Source organism: Triturus cristatus, chromosome 5_2 (assembly GCF_964204655.1).
Source record: "Triturus cristatus chromosome 5_2, aTriCri1.1, whole genome shotgun sequence".
Lineage (NCBI taxonomy): Eukaryota > Metazoa > Chordata > Amphibia > Caudata > Salamandridae > Triturus > Triturus cristatus.
Genome location: NC_140588.1, coordinates 100,607,076 through 100,619,165, shown reverse-complemented (window position 1 = coordinate 100,619,165; position 12,090 = coordinate 100,607,076). Strand labels below are relative to the sequence as shown.

At 43.3% G+C, this 12,090-nt stretch overlaps 1 protein-coding gene across 3 annotated transcripts in view; it reads right to left on the bottom strand.

Annotated features, from left to right (window-relative positions):
- The window catches only part of CDH20 (cadherin 20), a 1,519,872-nt gene that overhangs the window by 57,103 nt on the left and 1,450,679 nt on the right, over positions 1–12,090 (bottom strand). For all 3 annotated transcript variants that reach the window (XM_085606877.1, XM_085606876.1, XM_085606878.1), the window contains one exon: positions 3,640–3,807. In XM_085606877.1, coding sequence (XP_085463003.1) covers positions 3,640–3,807 — 168 coding nt within the window. The remainder of the gene's footprint in view (positions 1–3,639; positions 3,808–12,090) is intronic.

Sequence of the window (12,090 nt, the reverse complement as noted above, 5' to 3'; positions counted from 1 at the left end):
ATGGGACACTCCTTTCTTCCCTCCAGAGGGTTGCATTTAGAAGGCTGAATACAGGTGCACCACCTTTTTATGAAGCATTTTTAGTGCACCTCCTAAAGGCCTGTTTACCTCTGCTCCTACATCCATAATACAGCGCTGGGGCAGAAGCAAAGTGATTCTCTCATTTACATAGGACCACTACCCCATGCAAAAGAGGGCACGCTCTCTAATGATAGCGCTTGCAGTACATGTGTGCCAGCGCTATCTGTATTACACAAGGAGCCGCACAAGCGTCTGCACCCCCCTCTGTAATACTAAAGTGCTTCAGGGGCACATAAAGCAGGCACATCTGCTCGTTGCACCCCCAAGGGCACTCTCTGTGATATGGCCCCTGCTCTCTGATGGACTAGGACAAGCTCTGTCTCTTTCGCACCAACATCAAGCATTGAACGGCTCGCAACTGATGTCTCAATGTAAGACAAGCAAAGCTCTCTTTGATCGACCCCAAAAATGTTGTGTATTCCTGTGACATAATTACACCTAATCATAAAGATGCCAGAGTCTTCATGGAGGACAATAACAGTTCAGACAGACTGGATAACTATTACACAATCCTTTTTCAAGAATACCAGAGAAAACACCAGGTTACCAAAACCACCTCTGCCGGCCTGGAAAATGTGGCACAATTATTGGTGACAGTTTTTCCAAAAGTCTCAAGCACAGATCTTTAACAGAAGTTAGCAATTCAAAAAGTATTTTGGCACTACCCTTTGACTTAAGAATTCTTATGAACCTCTCCAGGTTGTCATCAAATAAAAAGTTAAACCTAAATGGTGTGGTTTATCTTTAGCTAAATAGCAATTGCCAGGTAAGCAGGTAATGTGGAACATGGTCTTTACAAGCTATGGGAGTGAAAGCGAATGGGTGAGCAGAAGACAGTGGGGCAGATCTGCACTTAAAAGTCTTAACTCAGCTAACAATCTTCTACATGAAGGCGCCAACCAAGACTGGGTTGGGCTATTAAATGTAAATGGAATCATACAAATTAAAAACGTTTGAGAAACACACAATAGAAATTGCCTTACAAGGGTAGTACTAGTGTTTACTAATCAAAATCCTGCAAAGGTCTGAATTATGAAATATACAGTGACACCATTTTGTAAGAAAACTCCTTTACTTTAAATTAAGGTATTGAACAAAAGAATACTTAAAACATAATCAAAATAAACTTGGGCGAATTTACTAAAATCTCGCGCAACACAGCGCAGCAGGCAATAAAGGCTGTGCTGCATTAAGCGAGAAGAAGAGAGCAGGAGAGAGCCATATTTACAGAAATATGGCACTGTCATTCCGTCTCCCTAACGCCACCACTGAAATTAGCAGAAGTGTGCCGAGCACTCACCTTTGCACCATAGTGCAAGGGTGTTTGTGTGAGTCTAGCATCGGTTTTGTACTGGAAGTGTACCCTTCCAGCACAAAATACTATGCTCAGACTAACTTTAAACCGTTTCCCACTCTGTATGTGTGCTGTACAGTGCAGCATACATACAAAGTCAGAAATGAAAGCATTACTCCCTCATAGCACCTACTAGAAATGGGCGCTATTTTATTGTGCTAAATCCCTTCTACCTTTTTAAGTAAATAAGTCTTAGCGTCAGAAAGCTTGGGTGGTTGCATGGGAATGCCCATGTACGACCCATGGTACACCCTCTTGGCGCCATAGCGCTGCTTTGCATTGATTTTCCAGCGCTAAACAAGTTTAGCGCTGGAAAGTACAAAGATAAAAATTATTTTGTGTCACTTTTTTGATGCAAATATGGCATAAAATCTTAGTAAATAGACCCCTCTAACATCACAATAAAAAAAAAACAGTCTATGCCATTGGGCAATGCCAAACACTTGTAACCACAACAGTCCCTTAAAATATCGAAATATACTAATAAAATAAATATGTTGAGTGTAAGATTTTTTAAAAGTCGAGTACATTATTGACTCTGGGCATAATTTAAGAAATCGTTATTGATGCACACTGAAACCACGTGCAGCAGTGGTGTAAAGCAAAATAACCTCCCACCTTGCTGAGTGTGTAGAAGGGTCTCTGAGTCTGCCGTGTGCCCATGATATTTATTGGCTTAGCAGAAGCAGCCGGCGAATTGGGGGGGGGGGAAGGGGAACGGGAACAGGAGGATACAAATAAAAAGAAAAACACACTTAACTGCTCGCCACATTGCACTTCTTGCTTCTCCAGGCACAGGCTCCCACAATGCACCGCCGCCAATCCTGACACTGCTTTCATGCTGCAGAAAGCAGCAATAGGATTGGCCTGAACGATGATGATTTGTGCTCGCACACAGACTGGGGGCCTGTGCCTGCTCTCTCCAACCCGGCAATGCAACTTCAAAGTGCATGTGGGTTTGGCCGGAGTGAGACGGCCGGCTAAAGCCACATGTGCAGTGAAGGCCCAACACTCCCCCTCCAACCTGTCACCACCCTGGCCCCGCCACCAAGCCTCGGCTCAGAGATAAAAATAAAACGATAATAAACAAGATTTTATTATCGTTTTATTTTTTACTTTTTCGGCTGCTGGGAGGTGGGGCGACGCTCCTCCGCCATAGTGGAAAAGCCGCTGCTGTGGATTAGAGCTGAATGGGAGCCCCCCCCCCCACCCCCGGGAGAGTTAAGTGACACTTGAAGGGTTGGGAGGCTCCTCTGCATCGCTACAGGATCACAGGTTAAGCCTCTTCATACAGTGCTGACGAATATTGGGGCATATCAACAAGAGCTTTATCTCTGCTTTTTTGGCTTTAAAAGCCAAAAAAGCAGAGATAAAAGTAGCACCCTATCAACAACAGGGTGCTAACACGCAAATATGCATGTTAGCACCCTTTTACTCTACGCTTCCCCTTGCATCTCTAATGAGATGCAAAGAGGGCGTTCCAGAGCAAAATAATAGGAGAAATGACGCTAAGCGACATTTCTCCTATTATCAAGAATGTCGCTAACCCTATTAGAGACAAAAAAAGCAGCGCTAACCGCGGTTAACGCTGCTTTTTTACGTCTGGTATTTTTCTGACTTAGCCATGATATCCTATGGAAGGAGGATATCATGGCTAAGTTTGCCTGTCCCTATCAACAAGGTAACGTGTGATTATCGCTGTGTTTCCAGCGATAATCTCACGTTAGCCTGTTAGCGTGTAGATTTTTATCGCTATTGAGATAAGCGTTGCTAATAGCACGCTATCTCAGCGATAAAAATTCACGCTAGCCGGCGATAATTATCCTCACGCTAAGAGCGCTGAGCGATAATTATCGCCGGTTGTTGTTGATATGCCCCTTAGTGTTACAGGGGCAAATAAGGTGAAAACAGCTTATAGCCATAGGAAGAGGGAAATGCTTGAGAAGGGAAGTGAGAGTCACAGCTGGAAAGAACCACATATCAGCAAGTCATTTTTTTTATTTGTCTACAAAAAGAAAAATAACACAATGAGTGTAAAATCCTAATTCTACAGATGTTTCCACACTCTTGAACTTTTATAATTTCAAGAAAGGAAAGGCATTAATAGGGAGGCACTCCTGTCGTTCCACGAGGTTGGAAGGTGCTGTCCTCCCTGAACCCTGGCGTAATGACGTTTTCCAATTCAAAGAGACGCAGATACTCACTCTGAGGAAACCTGGGAGGGTTGTCATTAACATCACTCAGGGAGATGTTGACGGTGGTGGTGCCGGCTAATCCTCCCAGCTGCCCGCCCATGTCCTTGGCTTGGATGATCACTTCATAGCATTCTTGAGCCTCTCTGTCCATGTTCGTAAGGGCTGTTCTGATTATGCCTGTGGACCGGGAAAAAGAAGCCGTAGTTAGAACGAAATAATGTGTCTGGAGACAGACAAAGTGAAGCGCTCGCAGAAAATGTAGTGCAATTATCGGAATGAACAGCAGGTGGCAGCAGTACAACTATTATGAACGGTGGATGGAGCCGTCAGCTGGCAACACATCCTCAATTTAGTCACAGAACATGCCTTTTTATTTTGGATTAAACATGGACTTTTTCATGCACCTTTGACTTCTCCAAGAGGCATTACCTTCCTCTTTGCCGCCATATTAATATTTTGCATTCATTCCTAGCAAGGTCACATCCTGGTTCTCTTTTTCAACGCTACACGATCACACTCCTTGCTCGCTCTAAAAAGCTCAATTTCCATTTAACGGCCGATTACGAGTAATAGAAGACGCGCTGGGTGCACGTTTCACACTCGCTCTACTCGTAACTGAGCAGCAACAATATGCCCTGGGGATGACACCTCCCTGAGCTGGAAATCGGCCCCTAAGATTGTCAGTCATAGCTGTCCACTTTTCAGTTAGCTTCATGTACGTCATTTAGGGATCGCCAGGGGGCGCAGCTTCGACCCCTAGCTTGCCCCTTGCTACCCCTAGCACCGCATTTGCAACCCCTGGCTTAACAAGTGCCAACATCTGTGCCTGGAGCACAGGAGCAGCTCACCCCAGTGGACGCTTGGAGCTCCATTTTCATGGGTTTCTATCAAATTATTATTACACAAATAGTAAATAATATTATTCACTATTAATGTGATAAAAATGGAGTATGATTAGGTGGAATATAACCCCATCGGACAGCTAAGGTAAGAAAAAATGCTTTTAAATAATGTATGTTGTAAGCATGCTTGTAGGTGAGTGTGTTTATCGGAGTGCGTAAATGTGTGTGTATGTTTAACCCCTTTGCCGCGGCACAAATTTTGCCGTGGCGCTGGGGGGGTTTGGGGGCAGCGCGGCGCCGCCATGCTCGTGACGTAACCACTCCGTCATGAGCCACGGCCGCGCTGTGCTCATGACGGAGTGGTTCTGTCACGACTCCGCCCACTCGCGCTATTCGCCCGCACAGGCGGGGACTCAGCGCCTCATGGGCGGAGCGGCCGCCAGCGGCCGCAGCATGACGGAACCACTCCGTCATGAGCACACGGCGCCCGTGGCTCATGACGGAGTGGTTCCGTCATGAGCAGCGATGCGGTTAAGCATGTGTGTGTGTGTGTGTGTGTGTGTGTGACTCAAGGTAAAGGTCAAATGGTGTGTGATGTCACTTCCCCTACCCCAGGCATTTTGATGAATTGGCGCCCATGGTTGGCGTATGTGTGATATATTCAACTTTTCCTTTTCCTTAAGTGTGACATTTCAAAGCCTTATGTGTGACACTTTGAGTGACAGTGTATCATTATAGAACAAAGCAGTTGTGCCCTTGTACGTAGATACATTTTGTAAAGAAGGGCAATGTCGAGCCGTACTGTGTCAGCTTGGTTAGAGTTCCTGCTACTACGTGGCCACGTGCCACGAGACTGTAGTTTACTGCTGAAAGTCTGGGAGAACTAGACAGCGACAGCTCTCCAAGGGCTATTATGACAGCTCTATACACATAGGCAACGGAGATACTCTCTTGCTACATGAAACCCTTGGCACCCTATAAATAGACCAACCTGCAAACTTGAAGAACAATCTCACTGTGTGAGGAGGGGCCGGCTACTTGAAGGGGGCTGGGCATCGTACCTAGAAGTACCTACGAGACACTTTTGAGCCACAGCCCATCCCCAAGCCCCCCCCTGAAAAAAGCTTTCAGATGCTGGTGCCAATGTCCTGGGGAGTTTTCACACCCATTAATGGACGTCGACAGTTCTAAGCCTTGGAAAACGAGCTGGTAAACCACTATTTACAGGGATTTGCAGCTCATTTTCCCTGTCACCGTGTGGGATCGGCTCCTCACCAGGAGACCCTGTGATGGGAACCAATTTTGTGTGTCTCACAGTGGTACCGTGTGAGTTGGCAGGTCTGACAGAGCAGAGAAATCTTGACACCGACTAAAGATAGCATGACACCCCAACACTCAACAGACAGCGGCAGGGAAGCAATTACAGTCATTAAAGTGCTCAGATGTCCCACCCACCAGAGACATAAAGAACCTCTTGAAACCAACTATGGGAACTATCATATGACCTCCTAGAGACCGACAGCACAGGGAAGCAGTCTCACCCCACCGAAAAAGGGAACATCTCCCATGAAATACGACGACAATATAGAAGGACAGCTGTGTAGTAAGAATTGCTCTAGAATTATTTTGGCCATTATGTGTACTTTAGAGTTGCCAAGGAGACCATGTCATGTGTGCTAAATTGGTAACTCACTAAAGAGAGAAGTGCTACAACTAACAAACTAGTGTCCCCCTTGGAAGGAAGAGGACATATGTCCTTCGTTGACCCTCCAATGGGTAGACTACAAAGTAAAACATAAGGGGCAAGAGGGGAAGGGAAAGACATTGCTTATCCTAATACTGCCCTCACACACTTTGCAGTGTCAAGCTTCATCAAGGGCCACATCAGACGTCCAGGCGCAGACCAACACTCTGCACGGAGCGCGATTTTTTAATATATATGAAGAAGAGTGGTGAGGGAAGTAAACGTGAAAGGACAGAAAACAAAGGAAAACACAAATATGGAGGGAACAATATTCCCTCAAAAAGGGACCAAAAAGTGCAGATACATAAAGTTAAAACTACCTAAGGGGAAATAACATTATACCTTTATTCATGTGTCTACTTGGTAGGATTAAAACCTGAAAGGTGGGATATTCAGGGGAGGTAAAAGCCCCTATATCCCTACTGCAGATACCAACATGTTTCTGCCAGTGCTGCATGCCCAACCTGGTCACTCTGGCATTCGTCAGGGTATGGTTTCCTTATCTTTATGGTCTTAACCCTATTCAGGAGTTTACCTCACTTTAAAAAGACGGAAAATCTCCAATTACTCACTCTACAATAGTTGCAGAGAGGAATCCTTTTTCTGTAAGATCAGTCAAAGAACTTAATTCTAGTACCAACAAGGACACATTAATTGGTCTCATGATACCCCATTCATTTGCCCTTTATATCACTACAAAAAATTCTAGTGCAATGTCTCAATTGTTCTCAGCCCCACTATTGTGAAATAACAACGAAGTGGACACCAAGTGGTACAGCCTCACAAACAATCACAAAATGGTGGGAATAAAACTAAGGACCCTCTCATAGCTCCTATAGTGCTTGTATAGTGATCAACATGATCCAATTAAAAATACGGCTCCAAAAGCACCAGTATTATAGTGCCTCCGGTGTAAACATTCAGTTTCATAGTGTCTTAGAGTGTATCCATCCTACTTACAAGAGTTCACAAGTACTTCTCTGAACCCGGGACCTTTGTGGAAACGTGATCTTGTAGTCACACTCTGTTTGAAAAAAAGGGAAGAGTCTGCATTGTATTTTTCTTTTTCGTTTTTCCAACTCCGTGGTCTACCCACTAAGTTTGATCCATGTTTTTTCATCAAAATGTTTCCATTAAATGCTGTTGATGGAGCAGGTAGTGCAAAATCTTGTATACCTCCTCTATTTTGCATGAAAGTACTAATTGAATAACCTACTTATTATAATTTACTAATTGTGTGCTGTGATATATTAAATCTAACCATTTGCATACACAAATTACACGAGGGAACTTGCTATTTGCATGGCAAAATAACTCAAATAACTAAAATACGTACGCATATTAATAGTAGTAAATGTGGTAATTTGATATCACATGATTTATGTTGCTTTTGTGACGTTTGCATCGTCGTGGAGGACCGTAAAGGTGAATATATTGCTTTAAATGTCGCTATATGCTAGGAAAATACTAATACATAAAGGGATTAGTAAGGGTATAACATTAGAAGCATCATTTCTTTGTATTAATTATTCTTTTGTGTTTGTTTCGCTTAAGTTGACATTTGGGCCTATCGCAATATGGCGGCAGAAACCGACTTCAGAAGTGGCCACCGTCTCGTGAAGCGCGAAGTCTACTGTGCAGACTCGGATGGCTCCGTGAACTTCCATCCAGACAAGCTCTGGACACCCTGTCCCTGTCAAGGATAGGATATTGGTGGACTGCCAAGACCCCGGACACTAGAAACTGGTATAAATGAACAAAAGAATCATACATCTAAAATCGAAACTTTGCAACATCTGGATTAAATCATCTCCGGAAACGTATCAGCAAAATCCATGTGAACCTGGACTAACTAAAAATCGGACGTTTGCCACTAGCCAATCACGAACACTCTCCGCCCAAAAATGTTTCATGTTATCCCAAAATGTATTATAAAAGAGTAGTAGAATAGGGAGAGAAAAAAACACATTAGGTGGATACTATGACTGGACACCCTCTTTGACCACACAGGCGATGATGGATGCTGGCACAACTTCTGGTCCTTTGGCGATCTTTGGGACTGTAACGTGCTGAGCAAAGGACTTTCAGACTTTGAGCTCTGGCCTGCATATTTGGACAATTTAACAACTAAATTTGGTTCTGCAGAGCCAATGAATTAGAGAAAACCCAGATAGCCAGAATAGGTAAATATGATGTTCTGTGATTTTAAATAAATTGATCTAAAAATTCTAAAACTTTGATGAGACAAATGTTAATATTAATGAAATTTTAGATAAACAAATATTGATTAACAGAAATTATGAGTTTGTGGTTTTTCGTTAAAGGGAATAAGGATTCTGAGTCTTAAATGTGTTTTAGCTGGTTTGAATCACCATCAACCAATCCAACTAATTGGTCCGTCGACCAAGTGGGCGGAGTGCCTTGATGTTTAGGATTAGGAATCTATAGGTGGCGGATGTTAATGTATATTATGTAAGATAACTTTTCTTTCCCTATAGGTTATAAGGTACCCCACCCACATGTCCAGCGCATCGTTCCCCCTCCTGCGTGCAGACCTGTGAAAGAGAACGTGCAAGTGTTGGTGTTTTGGGCCCCACCAATGAATGCGTGTGTGAATGAGTTAGTGTGACGACGGGTCTGTGACGCAGGGAGGATAGTTGTAAATTTGCTCTTTTTTTCTTTCTCCCTGACCTTTGCGCTGGATGACTGTTTATGCCGCGTGTGCGCCACCAACAGCCAAACAGCCATCAGACACGCTCTGTGTGAAGTGGTTTGCAGGCATATCTACTAATAAACAAACGTGGGTGGCTACAACAGAGAAGTTATCCCTGTTACTTTATGTCACTGCCGAGTGTGCCTCTAGCATCCTTGGTGACACTCTGTGCGGTGTGTGTTACAGGCATATATACACATACAAACAAGCATGAATGGCTTAAACGGAAAAATTGAAAAATCTTGATTAAAAAACACGGATCGAACTTAGTGGGTAGGACACGGTGTTGGAAAAACGAAAAAGAAAAATACAATGCAGACTCTTCCCTTTTTTTCAAACAGACTATGACTACAAGACCACGTTTCCACAAAGGTCCCGGGTTCAGAGAAGTACTTGTGAACTCTTGTAAGTAGGATGGATACACTCTAAGACAGTATGAAGCTGAATGTTTACACCGGAGGCACTATAATACTGGTGCTTTTGGAGCCGTATTTTTAATTGGATCATGTTGATCACTATACAAGCACCATAGGGGCTATGAGAGGGTCCCTAGATTTATTCCCACCATTTTGTGATTGTTTGTGAGGCTGTACCACTTGGTATCCACTTCGTTGTTATTTCACAATAGTGGGGCTGAGAACAATTGAGACACTGCACAATTTCTTTTTGTAGTGAAATAAAGGGCAAATGAATGGGGTATCATGAGACAAATTAATGTGTCCTTGGTGGTACTAGAATTACGTTCTTTGGCTTCTCTTACAGAAAAAGGATTCCTCTCTGCAACTATTGGAGAGTGAGTAATTGGAGATTTTCCATCTTTTTAAAGTGAGATAAACTCCCAAGTAGGGGTGAAGACCATAAAGATAAGTGATCCATACCCTGACGAATGCCAGAGTGACCCGGTTGGGCATGCAGCACTGGCTGAAACATGTTGGTATCTGCAGTAGGGATATAGGGGCTTTTACGTCCCCTGAATATCCCACCTTTCAGGTTTTAATCCTACCAAGGGGACACATAAATAAAGGTATAATGTTGTTTCCCCTTAGGTAGTTTTAACTTTATGTATCTGCACTTTTTGATCCCTTTTTGAGGGAATATTCTTCCCTCCATATTTGTGTTTTTCTTTGTTTTCTGTCCTTTCACGTTTACTTCCCTCACCACTTTTCATCATATATATAAAAAAAATCACGCTCCGTCCAGAGTGTTGGTCTGCGCCTGGATGTCTGATACGGCCCTATGATGAAGCTTGACACTGCAAAGTGTGTGAGGGCAGTATTAAGATAAGCAATGTCTTTCCCTTCCCCCCTTTGCCCCTTATGTTTCACTTTGTAGTCTACCCATTGGAGGATCAACGAAGGACATATGTCCTCTTCCTTCCCAGGGGGACACTAGTTTGTTAGTTGTAGCACTTCTCTCTTTAGTGAGTGAGCAGGTTTGGTAGGGGAGTCAGAGAAAGCTTATTCCCTTGTCTCTTATTTTTGTGAGATATATGTGTGATATGTTCACACAGTGCTATGGTTCTACCCAATCACTCTTTTTCATTCTATGAGTTTTCTATCATTTTATAATTATTTTTTAGATAATCCGGGCCACTGGAATTATGTGGTACTGTGGCCGCACAATTATGGATTCATCACAACTGCTGCACATTTTGCAGCTTTCCACAAAAAAAGTTTGTTTCTAGATTAGACGGATCTTAAAATTAAAAAGGCTACATGTATAGGCGTTCAGTGGCAGACCCTTTGCAAAGGTTAACTTTAGTTGTTAATTGCTGTGAAACATCTACTAATGCAGTGAAACGTTTACTCAAACAGTATTAATGTGTATTAAAATTGCAAATTAGCAGAATGTACTGCATTTGACCACATTATTTACATATTCTTGCAGCATAAATTGGTTCTTGGCCACCACCTAATTCTAGTGGGCCCTCTTGCAATGGTAAAACTCAGGCACTCTCTGCATAGAAGTGCCAGAGCCCGTGGGATGAAAAAGCTGAAGCACAGTGAGAAATTCTCTTCCTTATCAGACAAACATTACTCTGACAGCAGGGGCACAACCTTTTCTCAAAACTAATATCTTACTCGTTCCTGGCAAACGCATAATCCCACTTCGTCGAAAGAACAGTTTCTTCAGACAAAGATATTGTGCTGTTCCTCTTTATATAAATCTGGCTTCATGTCTGGAGGACATGACTGTTCTAGTCTTGGGGTCGGCTTTCTTTTACAGATGTTATCTTTCAGTTATTTGAGTCAGAGGAGAGGTAAGGCTTGGAACTTCAAGAAGGTGAGCAGCATGAGAAAGTTCCACTTGTGTAGGACGCTGGCTCTCTATTCAGTGCACTAAAATGAAGTACATTGTGCAGACACTCCAGTGAGAACCAGACTGGTATACAGATGCAAGAGTAGATAATACTAACGCTCTATTTATGGCAGTGTGGGCGAGCAGTTAGGCTTATCAGAGGGTAGTGCTAAGTATTTGGTGAACTCACAGAGGCAATAAATGAAACACACACTCCAGAATAATTCCAAGACCAATTTAAGAAAATGAACACTGATTTTTATATAATTTTTCAGACCAAAAACTTTGTTCTACAGTAAGTATTTTTGAAGTTATGAATTTTTCAAGTTTGCAAAATCAATCACTTTTGTGCAGAATTACGCAACATTGGAGTCAATGGGTGAAATGAGAAAAATGCATATAAAAATCACACAGTTGGATTTCAAAGTTCACCTTAGGGATTTAAGTAATTACCAAGGCCAGGCCCAATGTTTCATCAGCGGATTCTCATGAGCGTCCTGGATTCGGCCGGGAGCAGGGCGCTGAGGCCATTGGTAGCTGGTGCGTGACAAATAAGAGGGCCATTTAATACAGACTGCACAAAGGGACTTAAAGGTAAGTCTGAGGGGTCCCACTCGATGAAGCAGGTGGGAAGGACCTCAGGACCCTGGGAGCACAGCAGGATCATTGTTACCAAGGCAGATGGAGCAGTGCAGATAGGTCAACCGGGAGGTGCGTGTCAAGTTTTCCTCACAGTCAGGAACAGGCAGCTTGGAGAAGCGATTTTGGCACATCTGGGCAACTCATGAAGTGGTTCTCAGGGGTCTTGATATCCCTTAATGGGTGCTTGTTTCCAGGGCAATTGGAGTCCGGTTTGGACTATC